This window comes from Grammomys surdaster, unplaced genomic scaffold, assembly GCF_004785775.1.
Source record: "Grammomys surdaster isolate TR1022 unplaced genomic scaffold, NIH_TR_1.0 279, whole genome shotgun sequence".
In the NCBI taxonomy this organism is placed as follows: domain Eukaryota; kingdom Metazoa; phylum Chordata; class Mammalia; order Rodentia; family Muridae; genus Grammomys; species Grammomys surdaster.
In genome coordinates this window covers 408,089-432,695 of record NW_021604720.1, presented here as the reverse complement: position 1 = coordinate 432,695, position 24,607 = coordinate 408,089, and the positions used below count along the sequence as shown (strand labels likewise).

The 24,607-nt window shown below is 38.0% G+C and overlaps 1 protein-coding gene across 1 annotated transcript in view; it reads right to left on the bottom strand.

Moving 5' to 3' along the window:
* The window catches only part of Nrxn3 (neurexin 3), a 1,478,337-nt gene that overhangs the window by 1,067,046 nt on the left and 386,684 nt on the right, over positions 1-24,607 (bottom strand). The window contains exon 5 of the mRNA XM_028777283.1: positions 19,939-20,100. Coding sequence (XP_028633116.1) covers positions 19,939-20,100 — 162 coding nt within the window. The remainder of the gene's footprint in view (positions 1-19,938; positions 20,101-24,607) is intronic.

Genomic DNA, 24,607 nt, shown 5'->3' with positions numbered 1-24,607 from the left:
TACCCACCACACTCACTGCTAATGGATCAGCAGTGGAACCACAACGTATTTTGCCCCAGGTGCATAAATAATCATAGCATGTTACAAAAACATTGATCACCAAAATTACCTGGACATGTGCCCTAAGCATGAAGCATTCTATTCTATTTTCCACTTTATTTTCTCCATTAGCACCAATGATTCATCTAGAAACAGTAAGCATTCATTTTCTTACCACTTAGGTTTATCAGTTCTCTCAATTATTATTAAAGATTTCAGTGTATCTGGGGTAGGGTACACTAGCCATGGTAATTCTTTAGGACCAGAAAGTTTCCTAGTATTCCTGAAGAAAAATGTCTATTTGTACCTACAAGTTATTATATGTCCCTAAATATGAAATATGTATCTTTTGATATAATCAAATAAATTTGGTAAAGGTTTTCACTACACCAGGCTATCTCATGATTCACTACCAGGCTTTTGATTCCTTCACTCCTGAGCTAGCACAGACAGGGACACTCCAACCATTAAATCTACCTCGGTTTCTGGGAGGAAGTTAAAGTCAGCTCTAAAACCCAGAGGGCACTTAAAATGCATCACCACTGGGTGACAACTTCTGTCACCAAGACTCACTACTTTTCTGAGTTTTCAGATGTGATAGTCTGAGATATGCTACCTTGTGCTCCATTTCCATCAAAAGACCTGAATAACCAGAAACTTACATGTGCTCAGATGGAGCTATGGCAAAACTTCCTTAGTACTACAGACTAAGTGGTGCCTGTGTACTTATGTATATATGTGTGAACATGTGTGAAGGAGTAGAAGAAGTACTTGTGGATGCCAAAAGTCAATGCCAAGTGTCTTCCTCAACTGACCTCCAGTTTATGTTTTGAAACATGTCCTCTCCTGATTGTGGACTTCACAAATTGGTTAGACTGGTTGGACTGTAAACCTCAGGGAGGCTACCCTCTGTGTCTCCATCATTGTTAGTCCAAAGCAAGTCCCCAAATTAGCAGTGCTTATGACAATGTTCTACAGAGAAAGACTCTGACTGGGTAATCAGAAGGAGTGCTACTGGTTAAACAGAAGCCTAAACTCAGATTCCTTAGGAATCTCACAAGGTAGGTTTCTCTTTATCAGGAAAACCACTACCTCTTTTATCTGCCCTCAAGAGTTAACTATCTTGGGCAAGAGCATCTAGATTAGTTTGAACATCCTGCATGACCTCAAATACCTCTACTCTGCTGACTATCATATAAAGTTTGCTTGTTTTCCCAAACATCTGTGGCTCTATTTCCATGAGGCAATCTCACAGTGTTTCTCAAATAAACATCTTTTTCTACTCACAGAGTGGTCCCTATTCAGTGGCTCCATTGCTGTCTCACTTAAAACCATCACACTTTGCTCTTTACCTGGGTGCTAGGTAAGTAGACTCAGATACTTATGCTTGTGGCAAGTATTTTATCAACAGAACCATCTCTTCAGCCTCCTATAAGCTGAACCCTTTAGTGCCCTCCACATTCTCTTCATCTATAGACATTGATATGTAAGGTAAAAATCTGTGGTAGGTAATAACATCATGATGGAACTCTCATAAGTCGGATGACATACAAGATAAATAGCTTTGTCTTTCTGCCTAAGAAGGTCCAAGAAAGCCATTTGCAAACCAAGGAATGACCTTTTCCAAACCAGACCTGCTGGTACCTTCATCTTATGCTTCCAGAAGCATAAGAAATCCATACTCACTGTTGAAGCACTGAGTACACATTGTTCTTTTTGGGAAGTCTGACCTTACTAGACCATGTGGAGATCTGAGCATTTATTTTAGTCATCTTACCTATAATTTGCCATGTCCTTTGGCACCACACCCTGCCACACCCAAAACCTATACCTCCAACATGTCCCAGCCCCTACCTCCTGGATGACAGGATCAACACAGGCTAGGCCCACTTGACTATACAGCTGTCTTTTGAAATGAAACAAACAAAAAGAAAATTCCAATCAATTCCTGCAGCTTGTTCAGCTCTGCAGGCTTTTGTGAAACAGTCCAAATCATGAGCCCCACCCACCCAGATTCCATTTCTCCTTCCTCCCAGCCTTCACTTGTAGGTTTCTTTGTCAGTGCTAATCCTAGCTAGTACATACCCGGTTCTATTAATTTATGACAGGTAACTTAGATTTCAGGTCACAGGATTTAACCCACAGCAAATTCAAATTTGCATAAGGATAATGGGCATTCTACTACATTTTATGCCAATAAGCCCTAATGTGGTAATTAACCACTGAGCACATTTACTGATAAGCTATTCATTAGAGAAAAACCTGACAACCAGCAGTGTTATCAGACTCCACAATTTTCAACTCTCTTTCAGAAATGCTATTTTGCACATAGGGATTAAAAGCTAGCAAAAAAAAAATCACAAAGGAGTCACCCTCAATGGTATTTTCATGAAACCCCTGGTTTGATGAACCTGTAGAGGTGAGAAGCAATATGTAGATTTCACTTTATAGATTTATATATATGGATTCTCTTAATGTCAAATTTCCTTCATCAGAAATTGCAATGGTAGAAGCATTTGGCTATTGCCTTGTCCACAATGAAGAACTGATTTGTTCATCAGCATAGGAGGGATGATTTTATGAATGAGTGCTCTGATGGTAGAGTCCAGTAGGTATGGCCAATTATCACTAAAAAGCAGTGCATTGAACAGTCAGCCTTCTTGTCTCTTGTGAGAATGGTTTCGCTCAGAGCCCTATGTAGGTATCTGTTTCACTGGTTACTTGTTTGTACTTCTGTTCCTGTCCTCAGTAACTCCATTAGGAAATAACCACTTGGCTCTTAGTCCAGTATGCCTCAACTGTCTTGATCCTGTGTCCAAATAAATTTAGCTTGACTACGGATCCTTAACAAGCCATAACCATTGTGGCATAAGATGCAATCTATTGCTAAGAAGCAAACTGTATTCTGACCCCCTCTATTGTCCCTCAGTACTTCCTCACTTGCATTTGTTCCTCTGTTAAAAGTCATTTGGCAGCTCTAGAGAAGAATATTTAGGTAGTTATACATTAGAGGTGTTCCCAGTATTCCAGTTCATGCTGGTTCTTCCCTTTCCAAAAACCTTTAGTACGAATTGCTTTCTATTCCTGATTTTGCTATGGGATAATACCATTTTTGCTGTTGTTCTTTATGATTGTATTCTTCAAGTGCTTTGTGTAGGTAAATGTTTTCTCACCAACTACATCTTTATCTGTTGCAAATACTTTGCACAATAAGCATATAAAACAGATAAGCTGTTTTGAAAGGAAAAAAAATTCCTGTCATATCACTGTTAAAAGACTATGACATTCAATGAATGCCTGAAATTGAATTGAACTCAGCTGAATTGATATTGTCTTCCAGATACTCATTGGTATCTTACAGTTGCAAATCTATGAGGCATGTGTTCTATTTGATAAATACAAAAATATGAAGCTGGAATTTTACTGTTTTGTAACTGTGACTTTAAATTGTATTATGATGAATAGATGCTGAGCCCTTCAACTCACAGTGGTGGTAAAACCCAATGGTAGAGTTAACCACTTAGAGGGGAGGGGAAATGTAAATGCAAACAATGAGCTATATGAATACTGCATTGCATAAAGAAATATATCTTAAAATTTAGACCAATTCAAAGTTAGGCTCCAAAGTATTTCTTATACATAGTTTTAAAAAATATTCTATTAATTCTTTGGGAATTTCATACATGTATACAATGTATTTTGAGTATATCCACTTGATTTCCAACTCCTCCCAGATCCTTTCTTGCTACCACACATCCCTCCCAATGCCATATCCTCTAGTTAGAACCCACTAAGTTATTCAAATAGAGCCACCAATCAGTTCTGCCTGTAAGTACATACGTGTAGATAGAGCCATGCACAAGAATGAACAACCTGGGGGGGGGGGGGCCTGACTCTCTCTACACCAGAAGCTTCAAATGTCAAAGCTCCTCACTTAGAAGTGAGGCTTTATGAGTCTTTTATTTCCCCCATGCTCCAAGTTGACTGCCTTGATCTCATGCAGATCTTATGCGAACAACCACAGCCTTATCTTATTCTTTTGTCCCTGAACTTCAAGATGATTAAATCTCCATTCAGAAGCACAACACAATGGTGACAGATGACTTCGGATGCTTTGCTGATGGGACTATCAACATCTGCACTGATTTGTCCTTTCTTGACACTGCTGATTACAATGCCCTTCCCTGGCAATGGGAACCTCCAGCTTTTTTGTCTTACATGACACCATTTTAATTTTTCTAGGTCTACCCTTCTCTAAATCTTGGTTTCTCTGAATATGTATTCAGTCTTTAACACATTGTTCTTCCTATGTTCTCTTTATTCTGACTGAAGTTACAATTTTAACTATATAAACTGAACACTGATCTCCAGGGTAGCAAATGCCTTCAACCCAATGTATCAAAATAGCACAAACTCCTCCTACATCTCTGAATTCTATATCACTATGGTGGTTTGAACAGGTTATATTGTCCTGACAGATTCATGTGTTTGAATGTTTGACTATAGGAAATGTGGCACTAGTAGTAGGTGTGGCTGTATTGGAGGAAGTATGACACTGAGGACAGGCTTTAAGGTTTCAGATACTCAAATCAAGCTCAGTGTTACATTCTGACCCTGTTACCTGCCAATCTAGAACTTTCAGCTACCTCTCCAGCACCTTATCTGCTTAATGCCACCATAATTCCTGCCAAGATGATAACTGACTAAATTTCTGAACTGTAAGCCAATCTCAACAAATGTTTTCCTTTGTAAAAACAGTTATGGTTCTGGTGTCTCTTCACAGCAATAGAAACTCTAATGAAGACACCTTATTACACTATATTGACAATGTTAGGTTTTGTCTGTGACTTTGACTAAATCCAAGAGACAGCATACTGTGTCTCTCTGGACCTTTAAAAAGTTGTGTTTTAAAACAAGTACAACTAGCTGTTTGCATATTGACCTGTGGTCATTTATATTCTATAAAGGCAGAGTTTGGTTGTTGTGATATAAATCATATGGTCACAAAAGCCAAAACTATTTACCATTATATGGTTCACCATTTCTCAGCCTTGGTACTATAGTAATTTGAGACTGGATAATTCCTTATCAGTTTAGGTGGGATGTCCTATGCATTGTAAATCACACAGTACAGCAACATTCTTCTACTTGGCAAACTGAGTACTATAGCCAGCCTTTACTCCTCCCTTCTGTCAATTTAAGCAACAAAAAGTATTTCTGGCCATGGAAAAATATTCTCTGGACTCAAGATCATTTCCAATTGAGAACTATCAAGCTATTAAAGAAGCCAAACCAACTCCAGAAGTACTATTTTCAAATAAATAAATAAACCATCCAGTAGGCTTTCCACTTAAAACCATACCTAAAACATAAAGAAAGCACTGGACATCTGCCGTTTAATGACGTTTGAAGGATTGTAAGACACTGAAAAGCAATTACACACTATACAAGGGTTTCAACCTGAATTGAGCATGGATGATGATCAAGCTGATAGACATTTTTACAGCTGATTTTATATTCATTTAAGATCTTAAAGATCATCCATCAGGCCCATTATGGTAATATCTATGAAAAAAATCTATACTAACAAAATAACTTTTATCACAGATCATTTAATTGCAAAGAATTTTTAAAATGTGAACTTTGAAATTTCACATATGCACATGCATTTAATTTATCTTAAATGAATTTTTTAAATATATTCAAAGAATAGATTATTCTAATCATGGCAGAATGGATCAATTTAATTGTGTAAAAATGTAATTTAAAGAAATAGAAACTTCTTTATAGTTATTTCAGAAATTCTATTGAAGGTTATAAATTACTTTCCACTCCTTTATAAACCTATAGTATGAACAGCACTGTTAGAACTACAAAAACGTTTCCGTTCTCAAGGGGATTATATGTATGTTGTAAAAGCTAGCACATGACTATAGGACAATGTAAGAAAAAAATGAATGCCAGTAATAGGTAATGTCTAAAGAGTATACAGTATATGCCAGACATAGCTGAAAGTTTTATTGCATTGTATCATTTGAACATTATGAAAACTCTATGTGGTAGAGACTACTAAAACAACTATTTAATAATTGAGGAAAGTGAGCTTCGGAGAAACTACCTTTTGCTAGTACATATATACACTTAAAGAATCAATAAGGAGTCAATTGCATGCAATATGGCTTTTTTACTTGTTTTGGTGTGGTTTATTTATTTTTATTTAATTAAATAGGATTATTTCATTTCCACTCTTCCTATCCTTTCTCCAACCACTCCTAGCACTGCACCTGGCCTCTCAAATTCGTGGGCTCTATTTCTTTAGTTATTATTGTTAAATATACAGATATATGCAGATAAATATATATAATAAAACTTGTCATAGTATATATATATATATATATATATATATATATATTTATATGAATATATAAATTATCCATATATTCTGTAAAACAAGAGTGAGAATAACAGAAGAGTCAAGTGCAGCTGGTGAGAAAGGAAAAGAAGGTGGCAAGCAGGAGTACAGGTGACCAGGCTGGTGCAGAACAAGGGAGTCAATTCATAAGTTCACATACTACATTGTGTATGTATGCTCAGATTTCAGAGCAAAGCCTTGCTCTTTAGGATAAAGGGAGAAAGAAAATAATCACAAATGGGGGCGGGGAGGAGGGGAGAAGCCTCTGGAGTGTAGATAAGCTTGGTAAATTGATATTGCCAGGATGGAATCTCCCCAGGGAGCAGCAGCATATCTGATTACAGGCTTTTCTCTCCTGCATTCCTCTCGCTCAGCCACAGCTCTGTGACCACCTTGGTCTTTTGGGAACATAGTCAGCTTTCCCTTGTCTTAGATCTTTCTGATCCTTGCAGCTTTCTCTGGCAGGGTTGCCCCCTCCCCAGATCTGTGTGTGCCTGAGTCCTCTCTTCCTGGTTCTCAGGTTAGTGACCTATCACCACATGAAGTCAGTCTTTTCCTAGGCATTCAGTTAAATGAAGAACCTCCTTACCATTCCATCCTCTGCCTTACTTCCCCCACATCACTTTTCCTTATTTGGAAACATATTTTAGATTTATTTATTTTCTTTTATTATTTGAGTGTTTTGTCCACGTGTATGTCTATGCATTCTGTGAATGCCTCGTGCCCATGGAAGTCAGAAGAGGGCATCAGGTCCTGTGGAATTGGGGTTACAGACGGTAGTGATTGCTAGGAATGTGGAGGCTAAGAATGAAATGGAGTCTCCTGCAAGAAAAAGTGCTTTGAGCCAGCCCCCTGAAAATATACCTTAAAGAGTTATTGGCATAGTTTCTCTTGGATTGCTTTATCCACAATTTGAGTTTCATTGACTCCTTCTACATGGAATCATATAGCACGTTCTCCAACACATGGAACAGGTCTCCAACACAGAACTGTGAACATTCTGTGAAGATCTACTACACTTGAAATAAGTGATTGAGATATATGCTAATGAGAAAATGAATAGAAGCTTAAAGCGAATGTTTTAATCAAATAGTTCCATTACCAGTATTTATTAATTTATTAAACTTTCATGACTGTTAAATCTTCTCTGTTATCACTGAAAAACGAGCAGATAACTGACCTGTCTGGGTTTGTTTTGGAGGTTTCTTTTTTAATCATTTATCAATTGTAAAAAAAAAAAGTGATCATTTCATGATAATACTTTCATTACTAAAGTAATCTAAGCCAGTATACTAGTGAGATCCACCTGCATGACCACATTTATTGTGACACTGTTCACAATAGTCAAATTAAAGAACATTGTTAATATACTCAAAACCAGATTACATGTTTAAATCTAAAGGAACTGTTCAATCACATATGTTTCTGCCATCAAGTAATTCAAGCTGTTGGGAAAATGCAGATCACTAAACTATAACATACTAAAGACTATCCTAGCATTTACACATGATGAAGCTATAAATTAAGAACCTGTAATACAGTGCTTTCTTCTAGGAAGGAAAACAAAACTCCTCTACTAAACAGCACAAAGGTCACTAAAGCCTTGAGTTTGGTTTGCAAATGTGGAGCATGAGGGGACTGCCTCAACTTAGAGATGGCAGGAAGTATGCACAACTCCCCATGTCATGGGTAAGCAATGAGCTAAGGTGTAAACAGAACAGGAGGTGAGATCACAGAAATCTTTCAGGCATGTTTTTACTTAGTAGAGGAAGCAGAGCCAATGTGAGAAGACTAAGGAAAATTAAAAACAGACTGAATCTCAAAGCAAAACCAACCAACCAACCAAACAAACAAACAAACAAAACAAATAGGGGCAGTAGTCATGCTTCAAGAAGTGAGAGAATTATCCTGCAAGCCAAGAAGAAAGAAGCTAGCATGGTAAATTTAGGGGGACAGAAGGAGAGTGGTTTAACATAAACTGAATACTTTCTATTTTATGTGAAAAATATTAGGTCATATGGTGATACCAGTAAAGGATGGGAAACATGAGAAGGGGAAAGAAAATTGTATTGGTTGATAATTGGTGTGCAGTTCCATTGCCTTGTGATGCTATGCCTTCAGTTGGGAAGTAAACCATTTACTTCTTTAAAACTTCTCTAAAACTGTGTGGAAACTAGTTAGTTGTGGCCCATCTACCTGGGAAGTAGAGCCCAAGGTTACTGGAATGCCACAGTAATGGAATAGTTCTTTCCACATTTGTAAAACAATAAAAAATAGCTAATCAATTAGCTCAATGATTGCTTTATTGCTGTAGGTATACAAGTAGATGGAGTAGGGTTTTTAAAATCTCCTTTGAAGCATTTGAAGACATGGGAGATTTTGTCTCAGTGGGATTGTTGTGCTAGATTACATTTGCTGTAAATAGTGACATTTTCAGAAAACAGTAAGCTCCACTGCGTTTATCCTGAAAGAAAGAAAAACTGAAAAGCTAATAAACGACTCTCAAAAATCAGACTGGAAATTCCTAAGTCGAAGTCATCAGAGACGAATGCATCAGCGTCATAGAAAATACTAAGCTGAAACAAAATAAGGACACACAGATATCTCAAGACAAAAGCCTTCTACTGCTTGGCATTTATACCAGGAGAGGCTCCTTCTCTCTCTAGTCTCATAATGAGAATCATTCCTCCATTAACAGGTTGAACAATATCAATTTGCCCAGTCAAAGTGGGAAATCAAGCAAAAACTGCCGTCCTTGCAGAACAATCAATGGCAAGGTGAAAGAAATGGGTAATTGTAGCTGGTTTCCCAGCAGGGTATTCTTGCCTGATTAAATGACCTTTCCTATGAAGTGTGCTCTTCAAATGATAGTGAGCAGCCATTCCCCAGAGTGAGTTTAACCCCGGATTTACCAATCTCCTATGAGGAGCTTTTTCTCTTTCCCTATTGGAGAGTCCTGTGATTGAGTTGATGAGGATGCTGGCAGGAGCCATGATGCAGGGATAGTTTTCATCATTCATGCTGACAACAGTGGCAATGGGCACAGCAGTCTCTGCCCCTAAACTCAGATTAGTAATGATGAGAGAATTCACCTAAGCCTTATGTAAAAAATAAGTATACTCAAAAACTACATCGCACCTTGTATCCAGACATTTCATACACATTCACCTTGTATGCTTGATAATCACTGTTGTGAATGTAGTTGCTATGGTTGTGATGGTTTTAAGGGTTGATACCATCATAAGACTAGGGAGAAGGAAATAGTTACAAGTGATAGTCATAAAAAAAGATGACAGCAGTGACTAGGAGCTCAACTCTGACCATAAGGGCAAGCCAGTGATCTTTATGGGCTATGCATAGTCAATTGTCTTGGAGAGTGCTGAGCAAAGTCTTCAAACTGATGAGCCAGGTCAAATCAACTAGTCTTGAATTTATTTTTTCTATGCAGGGAGCTTATTCACTATAAAGCTAAGAAGCTCCCTGGAAAATATCAACTGCTCATTTGACACTGAAATTTTCACTTAGATGCCAAGTCTATTTTAATAGCCAGGGTGTCAGAGAACTCATTTCTTTGACTATGAGTCAAAGTAATATAGCACTTTCTCCCTCTCCCTCTCCCTCTCCCTCTCCCTCTCCCTCTCCCTCTCCCTCTCACTCTCACTCTCACTCTCACTCTCCCTTTCTCTCTCGCTCTCAGAGTTATTTGTGTTAGATACCTACATTTTACTCATTACCCTGCCTCTTATCCTTATGAATATATAAACCAAATTGGTCTCACTCCATAAAGCAGTTCTTTAGGTATAAAGGCAATAATCAACGTTTGAGTTTCTACTTCAAGATGGAGGAAGTTGGGTCTGTCAGCTAACTTTCTTAATGTCAGCATAATGGGTGTCTTCATCTGTTTCAGAACTGAGCTCTAGGAGTTTTCTGATCTATCAATGAGTTAATGTTTTAAAAGCTTATGAGTCCTAGTCATTATATTCATACATGGTGGTGATATGCTGATGATATATAAATTATGCTGGGCATTTGTTATCTTCATCTATTTCTCTTTTATTCCCCAATGCCCATACACTTGTCAGAGAAAACAAGGATAAATAGGAGCACAGGGACCTATCCTACAGGACTAAAGGCTCTATTTAAAAGGACAGGAAACAGAATCAAGGGATGGAATGAATGGAATCTGTTCAAATGGTTGGATATTCAATAGCAGTCTAATTTAAAGGATGATTGATCGAAGACTTTGAAAATGTAACCAAGACCTAGACGTATTTATCTTCATCTTTCTGCTCTGTTTTTCAACATTCTGACTTCATATTTGGTCATTGTTCTGCCAATGTACATCCTAATACTCAGTTAAATAGCATCCTGAATTGTGACCCAAACAAATGACAGATGACTTCCTAAAACATATGAACCAAAGTCCTGAACCTGTATGTCACCATCTCCAATTGAGTTTAAGTGCTATCCTATGGATAAATTGCTATAGCCAAGGTGCAGAAGTACCTCAGAATACAGACCCTACACTCATTGGCAGAGCCAGATATGTGGAGATGGCCACTGAGTAGCCAAATTTTGAATGAAAAGTAACAAAAGTCAATAGTTATTAAAAAATGGAAGATGGATATCAAGTTAACCAAACAAATCCATATGTTTTCCCAATAAATCATCAACCATAAGGAACAATACCCTTTTAATAGTTTGAATTTGGAATTAAGCATGGTGGTTCATGCCTGCATCTCCCAGTACTCAAGAGGTAAGAAAACTTAAGGTAAGAAAACTGCACCTAGTTTAACCCACACTAGTCTACATACTTCCTGAACAGCTTTTGCTTTTTTATTAATATTATTTATATTAATTAATAATAATTTTGATAAAAATAATAATTTATTAGTTTAAAATCTCAGATCAAAACAACTAAGGGCAGCGGAAATGAGAGAGTTTGATTTTAGCAGTAACTGAAAAGTCTCTTTTTATCATAGTACTTTAATACCAAATATCTCTGAGGCAAAATTGTAGCCTGATATTACATCATCTTTTAAAATATTCATTCTGGAATGAGTGATCATGTCTGCCCTCTTTTGAAATATACCTCAAGTGTGTATAAAATCCCCAAAGACATAAGTTTTGCCTCTTTTTCTATGCCACTGCCATTAGCATTTGGCTTGGCAAATACGCTATTCTGGATTTAATGATTAAGTCATGGTTATCAAAGATCAGAAAAAGCTACCATTTTTTGAATAACTTTAGAACTGGCCCTAGGGGTTAACTTCCTAGTCAGTACACCTTTTTTTAAAAAAATTATTCTAAGTTATATAAACAGCAAAGAGAAATAAGCAGTTCCTTTTTTAATTGATAAGCAAAAAAGAATATAAATACTGACCACATTAGCATTTTATAATGTATTATTAAGCACATCCAATACTTAATACAGTACAGAAGTAGCCTGGTCAATATAACAAGTTTAAAGGTGGCCAGAGGTTCATAATAGAAAGACTCTGTCTCAAAAACCAACCAATGAAGAAAATCTCTTTTGCTTTCTGTTATTTCTTATTAAAATATTTAACATAACTTATATGTCACTAGAAATGGGAAAGTTGAGGCCTGGGGCAGTCAAATAACTTGTGACATGAAGGAAAATCATGAGGAGTGAATTAGATAGGACACAACTCTGAACTGAAGTTCCTTCTGCATCCCTCACACTGACTTGGCTTCTAATAATTCTGAGTTACACAATGTTTTTAACACTAGAGAAAAGAGGATGTCCAGACATGTGCCATGACCCCAAGTCACCTGTGTACAGACAGATATTTGTCCCCACCTAATAAATTAGGAAGAATACCAACACAAGATCTTGTAAAGCACTGAATTAAAGGAAAAAAGTGTATATGTGAGAGGAGTAGAATAGTGAATGAAAAAGAGACAGGGCAATGTAAAAGAAAAATCAAAAGAAAAATTAAGGTATAGCTTCAGAACATAGCAGCAGAAGACAGTGAGACAGAATAACATAAAATGAGTATATTTTTTAAGGCAACGACAAACATATTATTCAAATGCCCGCAGGTGCCAGCAATTCAAATACACATATAGCAATTAACAGAATTAACACAGCCTTAAATAGCTTCACTCACCAGATGTGGACTCCTATCAGGATTCTATAAAATGTAAAGTTATTACAAATTAAACCATTAATCATCTGTTCAGAGACTATCTCTGGCTGCAAAACCCCATTCTGTCTTAAATGGCTAATAATCACAAAGGGATTTGGGGTGTAATGTGCACAATGGTATTCCCCTCAATCCTTTTTCCTTTGAATATATGTTCCATCCTCCCAATATTCCTGGTTTTCTTTCCTTCCTATTAGAGATGTCATGAGAAAAGATGGTGAGAAAGGCCAGTCTGCTCTAAAAGTCTCAGACAGCATGTGGGTTTCCTCATGGGCAAAGAGAGACTCTAATTCCCTGGGTGCAGGGGAGAAGTACCAGATGGAAGAGAAAGGAGGACAATGCAGAAAGAATCTAATTGAACAGCATAGACGGTCCAGCACGTAGGAGGGCACTGTGATGGGCCCCAGTGAACTCCCTGCATCTGAGGGCATCACTGTATAACTCAGTATTGGCATAGATTGTATATCACCACTTGTGCTTCATAGAACAGCAGCTTAGCTATGCCAAAGACAGAAAAGGAGAAAATGTATATCCTGACAGAAAGGTAGTTGGAAACTGAGACCAGTCAAGGTGAAACACTTTTCTGTAGAAACAGTTCTGGATAGTACTATCCTGTCCTGTGCTGAATCTGATAGATTTCTCTTCCCATGCCTGCTTTTCAACTTCCTGAAAAGAAAATAAAGTATCCTGGGCATGTCCAGATAGTGTATGGACAAACTTTGGTTAAAGAATTGGGGCTTGATGAATAGCATGCCAATATGAGTACCATACACTATATTTCTATGTTGATACATAATAAAGACCAAGGATAGAGGATGGAATAAGTGAACTAGATCTAGCTAATTATGTGACCTTACTTCCAAAACTTCTGATCTTATGATTTGTTCTCTGGTATTCATAAACTTTTTATAAGCTCCTCACTGTTTCTTTGGTATCCTGCCTGCTTGCCTTTGCATACACTATCTCATTAACCCCACCTTTCTTTCCTGTTTTCTCCATTCATCTTAAAACTTCAGCTTGGGTACTATGTCTTCAAAGAATTCTTGGACTACAGAAATAAAAGAATTCCTTTCTCAACAGCCCCATTACAAGCATGAATGTCTTGTTTTTTTGTATTATCTACCTTTCAGGAAAATTATAAATATATATATCTGTTTCCTCCTACCAAGTTTGAGATCCTCTAAAGCAAGAACTTTATACGTGTATATATCCTACCAGTCTCTGGGATGCTGTATGCTCTCAGTACTTACTTATACCTATGAGCTGATTGTTCATAGCTCACCAAAGAATATACAATAACAGTCCTTTTTAAAACTAGCTCTTTCAAAATGTCATGGAATACATTTTGCTTATACTCACTCTTCCACTCTTCCCCCTACGGATATACAACCCAACTTCATATCCTCTTATTTTTTTTATAACTCAGGAAGTCCAGTTTGTTACTGTTCATACACTCATGAGTGTAAAGCCATTCACAGTAGCTGAGTTACACCACCAGGAGTCACACACTTCAATCAATTGATGTTCCCTCCTCAAGGCGGCCTAAACTATCAATACCTCCTTGCTTAGGGGTAGGGACTCCTCCTTACACCATGCTAGAGTGTTCTGAGCCACTATTTGAAATTCTAACCCCCAGCATTAAGTATTCAGAGATGAGACTTTCAAGTAATTAGGCCTTGGTTGAATTTATAAAAGAGATCCTAGGAAATTCTTTAACCCTTTCTCCACCAAGTAAAGAGGCAATGAGTGATGACACCCTGCCAACAGGAAGATGCCCTCACTAGAATATAACTGTGATAGCATCCCAAGCTCAGACTTTCAACCTCTAGTGCTGACAAAAGCACATTTTCATTTTTTTTTAAATAATAACGGAGCCTGTCTTGTTTAAAAAACAAACAACAAAAAACCAGCTTTGCTGCAGCAGCCTGAACTAAGACAATGTTGATCTGAACCTCACCAGATCTTAGAGCTCCAAGTAGATAACTCATTTATTCTAGACAGGCTTATTAAATGAAATTTTTAGAAGCACAGACTGTTTCTTAAGGAAGAATAGGCTTCCCAGGGATAAGGGTATAGTTGAGTTGCTAGAGTACTTGCTAACAGACACAAATACATGGGTTTTATCCATAGCATCTCATATACAGATGTGAAGGTATACATCTGCAATCCCAACACTTGGGAGATAGAGGCAGAACAAGAAAATATGCAGCAGAGGTCTGTATAATGAGTTTCAGGTCAGCCTGAGATACATGAGACCTGGAAGGAAATGAGGGAAGAAGGGTAAAAGGGTATACTAATAATTGAACACAGTTTTTAATACCAGAAAACATTCTGGTTGCTGGGAAATGGTAATTATGTCTTCTCTTGGAGCTGGTAGTCTAACAAAGGGAGATTGACAGCATAAAATGAATGACTGAAGACAGAAATAAGGGAAAGACCAAGAATGAGTGACTGGATTATCCCTCTTTTTACAAATATGAGAGATTTTCAATAGGGAGACACTTTAAAATAAGGTTTTCCCTGATGTTGACTTGCTAATACAGGAGTCTAGGAGATCACAGGCAGATGCATTTTCACTGAGAGTCATGTTCACAACTCTTTTATAAGAGGTTATACATAATAATTGTTACATTTCTAAGCTATCATTGTATAATAATGTGTGGCTTATGCTCATCATTTCACTTGTCCCTGAGAACACAACAGAGCTCTTAGGATCTCCTCTTTATAAGTTTGCAAACTAATACTCTTTTAAAAAAAATCAGTGTCTAATACTAAGCCATACAAAGTAATCAAATTTATGTTCCTAACACAGTTAAGTAGTTTTCTATTCTAGTTTATTTTACTAATGTGTATATTTTGCCTGCATATATGTCTCTGTTCCACATGCATTCTTGATGCTCATTGAAACCAGAACATCCCCTAGGACTAGAATTATAAATGGTTATAAGTCACTATGTTGGTGCTAACTATCAATCCCAGGTTCTCTGGAAGAGTATCCAGTTCTCTTAAATGCTAAGCTACTCTCTAGCCCCAGGGTCTATTAACTTTCCATTTAGATACTCTTTTCATTATAATATGATGCCTTTCCAGACTTGTATTATTCTTCCTAAGAGAGAATCCAGGTCATCCTTCTTAGCTTTGTTGAGACCCTTTATTTCCCTCATATTGGCTATCTGAGGGATCTTAAAAGATTCAAGTATTGCCATGGCAAAGTATTTTTTATAAATGCTATTGTCAGCTGTGCCTCAAATTATTTATCTGATAAAAACTATGTACCCATTTTGTGATGTATTGTTCATTCAAAAATCAGTGTGTTGAGCTCCCCACAAACCTAACAACTTTAGGGCCTGGGGATCTATTACAAACAAAATCAAAATATATACGCTAAAACAGTAAAGTACAAAAATGATCAAGATGTTAATTTGGTGATATTATTGGATTAAGTGGAGTGTGGTGTGCAGAGAAACACAATAGTTTGATGACAACTTGGACATGGCTTTCACAGAGATATCAAGTTGAGAGATGTGCACACCGGTGATAGCCAGTCATTTTTGCTCAATAGCAGAGTCACAACTCAGTTTTCAGCAATGAAGCAGAGTTCCCCAAGTAAAATCTGTTTCTACAACAATAAAGCAAATGTCTATTATCCCATTAGCCCTTCACCATGTCCCAAATTTGATGAAAACAGCGTTTAAAGTACTCAATTAGCTGGGGCAACCTAGAGCCACAAATGACAAGAGATAATAGGTAAAGAAAGAAAGAAAGAGAGATGAGGAAGGAAAGGTGGTATTATATTGTAAGAACAGAGGCTGTCATGAGGTTAAATGATCAAAAACAAGGACTCACCTGAGGACAAGCTAAAGCCCATCGGGGCCGGCAGGTCCTCTGGTTTACTAAGTTGTCAAAAACACAAGAATTCCCAGACAAAAGACAAGTAAATGCAGTCTTTAAACAGAAAAATAAGCCTACATCAGAATGTCATTAGACTCATGTTCAAGCTCTCATACAAACTGGAAGACCTCACAGACCCTTAGAAAAACCAACTCATATGCAACATAGACAAGGTGGGGCTCAGCAAAACCCTGTTTTACAGACCACTTCTGTCGTCAATGTTTTCGCCATTCCTTTCTAAAAGTCAAGCTTAAGTTTCTACTGCTTGCAAAAATGGAAAATTCTATCCACTAGTTGTTTCAAATATTGACTCTGTTCTCCAGAAATATCATAAACTTTTATGCATACATGTATGTGTGGGTGTGTGTCCCTGTGTGTATGCAGGAATCATTTTTAATTGTTTCACTTCATTTGTGTTTACATATGTGTGCTCATGTGCACATGCAAATGCATGTGTGAGCATATGCATGTGTGTTCTTATATACATGTGTATGTGTGCACATGCATGAGTGTGTATGCATGCACACATAAGTATGTGTGTGTGTGTGTGTGTGTGTGTGTGTGTGTGTGTGATAGAAGTTGATTTGGGCTGCTTTCCTCAGTCACTGTCCAACTTGATTTTAATGATAGGGGTCTCTCCCTGAACCTGGAGATTGGCTTTATTATCTGGCCAGCAAGTTTTGTGAAGACTCCTGTTTCTGTTTCCTCAGCACTGGAATTAAAGGTTTAAATTGCATCTCCAAGTTTTCATCTTCCATGTGAGTTTTAGAGGGTCACAATAAGTCTTTATGCTAGCCCTACAAAGTTGTGAGCTACTTAACAACATTTGACAGACTTCTGAAGGGCTTTCTGTTTTTTACATAATCTCCAATAACTACCTTCTCCCTCCATCCATTCCTCATATATATATATATATATATATATATATATATATATATATGTGTGTGTGTGTGTGTGTGTGTATACATATATACATATATATGTATATATATGCATATATGCATATTTTTAAATCTCAATTTTGCATGAATACAGCTATCATGAGTGTCATGCTATTTTTATAAATATTCAGAGATAATCTTCCTTATTAATAGATAAAAAACTTATAGTTGGGAAACTGGTACTTTGTCCCAAAATATGTAATATACAGATGATCTAAAATAACTGGGCATAGAGAATATGTGACCCATAAGTTCCCTCCAGGAAACTTCATGCTCAGGGTGGTTGTCCCACAGAAAAATGGAGGCCTGTGCCATATTAGGCAGTTCTTGGTACATTCCTGAGCCAAGTCCTTGGTGTTGGGAATGTTGCAATCATTTTCTGATGAGAGCACATTTCAAACCAGTTTGAATCTAGCAGAGTTTTAGAGTCTTTCAGAATTCATAAGACACTGAGTAGTCTGTGTTGGAGTGATGTTTTGGTACACTGTGTGAAGATGTGTCTCTGTCCTTTCTTGCCTGCCTAAGGCAGCTTCTGATTGGTTAAAATAAAAAGTCTCTTATGCAAAAGGCAGAATAGTAAGGCGGAACTTCTGGACAGAGAGAGGAACTCTGGGAAAGAGAGAGGCATGGGATATTTACCACCCAGACTTGAAGGAAGTCTAACCTATGTAACTGAGGACACATAATCAGTCACATGGCAGACACAGAATAGTATAAACGGGTTAATATAAATTATCAGCTAGTTGGGGAGCAAACCTGAGCTAAGGACAAAAGCATTGCAAATAAACACACGCTTCTGTGTCATTATTCAGGTAAAGAAGCCTTAATGATTAAAAATGTGTGCCCTTATTATATTTAAATAGGAGTAAATGGCAGGGAACAAGTGCTATGTGCTTGCCACAATTTCTTCAGAAACAACTGTGTCACCCCAGCTGGCAGAATGTAGGGGAACAATCATCAGAGAGAGGACAGCAGTTTTTAGATTCTCCTTTCCATTTGTCCTTCAGACTAAGAACAATACAATTGCAATCTCTTCTCCTTTACTCCTTTATCATGTCTTTGATTTCTACTGTTTCCTCTCAACTCACACATGGTTTATTGCAGCCAAAGCTTGGCTCAAATGTCACTTCTTCTCTAAAACTGACTCCCACCTAAAATTTATCTGTTTCTTCTGTTCAGTCAGGGCCTTAAGTCTGTGGTGCTGAACATATGGTCCTATGTTGTAATTATTCACTTTCTGATCTCATCTCCCTTCCCAGGCTATACAGTCTTTGAGCACAGAGACCATCACTTATAAAGAGCACATGTAAAGGTACATCATGGTTTCTTGATAAATAAGTCCATTCAAAACATCTTTCTGTGGACCTACTGTGTGCCAGTTATAGTAGAGGCAATTCCTGTTCACCATCTGGTGCCACTGACAAGTCCCTGTTCAACAATGTCAACTGTATGTCTGCTGTGCAGTAAACTCCAAATAACCATAATCAGAATAAAAATATATGCCCCAGGGGGAGTCTCCTAAGATGTCACAAGAGATTTTTGTCTAGAAGAAGGAACGCTATTAGCTTCTCCAGGAATTTCCCTAAGGAGATGGTATGGATATCTCAGGCAATCAAGCTCAGCTTAGTTTAAAGAAAGCACGTACAGTATGGTGCTTCTGTGACATAGTGTGGTGAAAGAACTCTAACAAATCAAGTCTGATTCTTTTTGCCTCAACAATTGACCTTAGAAGTTGAACTTACACTTGACTGAAGCTCCTCTGCTCTCAGACAGAGTCTCAACACATCAGCTACTAGGGTAATACATGAGTGACCACCAAGCCCTGCTGCCTTCTCATAGCTACAGGGACTCACTTTAAGGGAAGGAAAATAGAAAGAGAAAAGCAGGCCCATTTTTCTGAGCATGGATGTTACACACTGAAATTTTTGCCTCCCTTTGAACAAATGAGAAAAAAATAGTCTTGGGGCTGCCATATTCAATAACAATAAAACAATACATGTGCTGTATTTTAGACAAGGCACACAAGCTGTATGGCTTAACCACAGCTCTCATCCTTGCTGGGTAAAAAGCACAAAATTAGCCTTCAAGTGTGTCTAGTTCCTTGTGATTTTATCTGCAATGACTGTTTCACTTACGTTGCACAGCTAAGCGATATGTGATATGTGTCTTCATTAGTTAGAGGAGAACACAAGATAATTAAGTAGCAAACCCAAGGCTACCCAACAAAGGATAGGCCCTTTAAAGTTCAAATCTTGTCTCCTATAACATTTCATTTCACTCAAAGACTAGAGGCTATGCACAGCCACAGGTCTAGATTTCTCTCTGTCTCCCACTGGCTCTTTGTCTTTCTCTCACTGTGGTTTTCTGGATTTGTTTTTTGCTTGTTTGTTTGTTTGTTGTTTTGGTTGTTTTGTTTTGTTTTGTTTGGTTTGGTTTTGCTTAAGTACTCATACCATCTACCCATTCAATGGAAGTATGCAAAAGTTACCTCTTTAAGGCAGCCCATGAAGTTGTTGCTCACAGGTGAGCCTGGCAAGTCCGCTGTACTTGGGCTTCCACCAACATAGAAGAAGTCATCTGAGCCCAGCATGGTGTAGTCCTCTTGAGTGTAGCCTGTTGTGGTTAGGATGCCATCCACAGAGATTGTCACCTGGTAGTGGGACATAGGGACAAAAGAAAATCCCAGCAGTGACCTTACAATCCTATTAAAACTTAATGGCTTCCCCTACTTGTGGTTTCAGCTCCATTAAGATTTTTGGTGAGGTGCTCTTTCTAATCTGGCTTGATTTTGGTATGTGCAGCTCAAGTTCCATTTTCTGGTCTGCCTTCCTATGTCCCAAGCCTACAGTCTTCCCTGGTAGTTAATGGGACAGTATGTTAGAATGACTAAGCTGAGTACCTTCTTCCACCCATTACAAACTTCACTGAGTCAGGCTAGAAAATGGAACCACCCTCAGACGATTTCACTTGTCTTGGTTCATTGCTAAAAATGATTGGTTCTTTTTTCTTATAGCTGTTATTTATGGTAGTAATGAAAAACATCAAAGGAGACATTCGACAATGGTATATGTTAGGGGTTGGTCTTTGGTTGTTAGTGGATTTTTCCCCCTTTTTTCTTTTCTTTTATTATTTGTTTCTTTTATGGTTCACACCACACTAACAAACATGCATTCAGGGTAGGGAAGGAGAAGGGTCTCTGTTCTAATGTGTCCGGAATGATACATGCTATGGATTACCCCAGGTACCAACCCTACCCTCCCTTACCTACCACCACCACCACCAGAAAAAAATGCACAAACTCAAAAAGCAACTTTAACCAAAAGAAATGAATGTTGAGGCAATAATAACCAAAATAGTAATAATAATGATAATGGCAAAGGAGAGGATCAGCACTCATACAGGCTCCACCCACAAGCAGAGGGCAGAGAGAAAAAGATGGAGTCTCAGAGCGTGCACACACCACACACTAACACACCCATGCGGAAAGTATCTGGGGCCAAGAGAGAAGGCAGGGCAGAAAAGTAGTTCTATGGGGGAAAGGATAAAATAACAGAATCTAAATCCACACCACACACGCATGCATTGAAGAAACTGAAGGAAAAAAAAGTAAATGTAGGAGAGGGAAATAAAACACTCAAAACTAATGAGTTTAACACTTCCCCTGCCTACCACCTCCCTCACTGGAAAAAAAAAAGAAAAAGAAAAAAAGAAAAGAAAAGTCCAAACCCAACCCCAAAAATATGGAAAATGAGAGGAGGATGGAGATTGGGGTAGGGGGAAAGAAGAGAGTGGAACTGGATTGATGGTCGGTTGCCAGTTGTTAGTAACATAGAGGCAAATGGGGGACAGATGCTGATGGGTGTTCCACGAGACAGGACCATGCCATGCAGTGTGTATGAAGAAAACAATTGGTGGCACTCCCTTTGGCCACAGTGGGGAATGAGGTCAAAGAAGAGAGAGGAAGATTAGAGGAAGCAGCATCTTTTCCTCCCCCAAGATCACCTGTGGCAGCCACAGCTACAGAAAGGGAAGGAGAGAGGGACTAAGGATTAGGGAGGAGACAGAGAAAACAGGAAGAAAGAAGGAGGGGGAGACACAGCAGAAGGAAGCCCTCACTAAAATCTCTGTTGTCTCTAGACTGTCATTTAGAGGTTTCAAAATAGGTAAATAAAAATATAACTAATTGAAGAGGTTCCCTTAAAAAAATAACTTTTGGAGAAAAATAAAAAGAAGTCTGGAAATAAAGAACTGTCCCAACAAACTCGAATAAATAGCTGTTTTCTGGACAGTTACGTTTCCTTCTGTTTTTCTTTTTAAAGAAAAAAAGTCTTGCATTTAATTTAACAACAAAAAAATTGAAAAGGAAGAGGAAATAAGTCTAAAGAGGACAAAAGGAGGGCCGGGCAGGAAAGGGGGAGCAACACACGGCAAACCCAAAAAAAGACAATAAGAATGATATCTACCAGACAATGTAGTTTGTTTACCATAGCGTGTCCGATGCCTGAGTGCTTTGCGGAGAAGGGGGAAGAAAGGAAATTAAAAATTGTGAACAGAACGATTGTTAATTAAAAATAAAAACTAAAACCAAAGATGAGTTGTTAGGGTGTTAGTACATTAGTCTGTTAGTAAAATGACGCATCGTATGAGTGATCTTGTGTTAGTTTTTCAAAAAAAAGGCACCCAACATAGAAAGAGAGTGGGGAGAGACAATGAGACCAGGACTCTATGGAAACTCTTGCTTGTGGACTCAGCCACCAGTCAAGGCAACTGCCCTTCCTTTCAAATACCACTCAGACCAACACCTCACCCCTTAGAATTAGTATCATACTTACTTTCCAGGACTCTTCTGAGTGGGTTTTCCTTCCCACCCTCTAATAAACACATGTACTTCTCCTGTACTGAAAGAAAATACCCCCCACCTCGAGCCCAAACAAGCCACTCCATAGGTAGATAAAAAGATAACTACATACTAATAGTATGTTAGTATTTCTTTTCACATCTGAATCTAACTACATGGATGGACCATTCTGAAAAGAACTGAAAGCTAGCACACTGAACCTCACACAGCAAGACTTCATTATGCAGCATATTGTAGGTCTCAGCAGGCTAATCTATGACCCCATTGATTTCTGTGGATTTGTGAGCAAGAGGGAACACTCTCATATTTCATTTACTTACGGTTTTCAATGTCTGTGACATATGAATACATCAAAATTTTATTTTTTATTACTCAATAATGTTATTAATTTCTTTACTTTCTCCGAATGGATGGAAAGACAGCCCCTCCCCCCGAATTCCTTTGGAACATTGTGTTTTAAGCTTTTAAACAACTTTGTAAATGAATAGCAGGAAGGATGGTAGATAATTGAAAAACCCCTCACTACAATTAATCTCTCTTTACTGATGATTTTCAAAGGCTAAATTGACAACACCCTTTGAGCTGGGCATCTAGAAGGCTGAGACACCTGCCCCTTGTTTTGTGTGCTTTACCAAAAATGGTACTCAGAGGTGGAGCAGGTAATGTGAGGGACTTGACCTTGAGGGCTAACAAGATAAAAGGCAATCCTTCCTGTGTAATCACGGGCAAGTGTGTCTCTGTGTGTATGTGTGTGTGCACGCGCGCGTGTGTGCGCATGCGAATGCACACAGACACACACACTATAATTTAGAACAAGCACATGTATGTAGTCCATATTCTAAACTTTACAATCAGAAGTCCCAGTAAAGTATCTGGGCTTGGCTCTGAGTTGGAATAAGAACTAAATCACACACTGGTGGCCATAGGGTGGGGAACAATTGTTCTGCCCTATTTGGTAAGAGATACTATTATGAATCCCAGGCACAGGACAATTTTTCTTAGATAAATCTTTCCCAACAAAAACATTAGATTTTGCCAAAAAAAAAGTAGACGAGTTGTCATCAGCTTATTATCAAATATTTATGAGGCTATTTAAAGTTTATTTAAAATATACAGAGTCTTCAATTTTTTCTAATGTATTCTAGGGAACTGAAAAGGGATAATATAAATATTTTAATGGACAATATAGTGATCTTAGACTAGACAATATTAAATGGATTTTATTTGTGAAAATCAACCTCTTTCTCTGAATTTTGATTTCAATATTTTAAGTGATACAAGTGTGTGTGTGTTTTAACATAAGATCAAGATCCTCTCTGCTAAGAAGTACTCCACATCTGAAGCACTCAACAGCTTTAATTAGAATAGGAAGCTCCATTTTCCTGTATCCTTGGCAGCAGGCAGAAGTAGTCACCTCTGAGAGTGATGGCTCAGCTTGTAAATCATTTGCACATCACAGGGAATCTAGCACCCAGGCCATGGATGAGCTCATAGTTCTTCTGGAGCAGAAGGCACTTTGCAGTACACTTGGCTGGGGAGCACTGTAATCAAAGTTTGCAAATTCGAGCTATAGTGAAGGAAGGTTAAGTGACTTGTCCAAGGGCACAGGGAGAAGCTGGACCTTCGAACTTGGAATATATTAAAAACTCTACAGGGTGATTTTTCTCACAGTGTTCCTGACCGAAACATTACAACAATATTTGAATAATAATTTAACTTATCTGCTCTGGTTTAAAGAGCTTAGCTGGGGCCTCATACTCTTAGGAAAGTGTTTTTAGTGGAAACAAAAGTGAGTTTTGTTAGCACCTTAGAACCATTCATGAACAAGTAGGAAGTGGGTATGTAGGTAGAAAGCAAGGGAAACAAATTGATGAGACACCTGACCTGATAATGCTACCCAGAACATGGAATTTCCCCTCAGCTAACTGCGGCTCCAAAGGTATTATTTTGGACATAGCAATCAAAGGTTGAAAAAGGTCATGATTCACTTTTAGGTTTAGAGTTCACAACCCAGATACATTAAGTCTATGTCTGCAAATGGAAATGTGATTTGGGAATCTCTGATTGCTACGAAGTTCTTCTGTGTAGCTATGAATGCAGATAAATGAAAGCACTTACATATCTGAGGTATTTGACCTTGAAGGAAATCGCAGATCAATGACTCACAAAATTCAAATTCCTATGTGGTAAGAATCCAGGGGAGAGTTACTCAACAACTCCACTCTAAACAGAATGGGATCTTCCAATCAGCTGGCTTCCTTGCTAGAGTTAAGTGTGTAGATGGATATTTTGACTATAA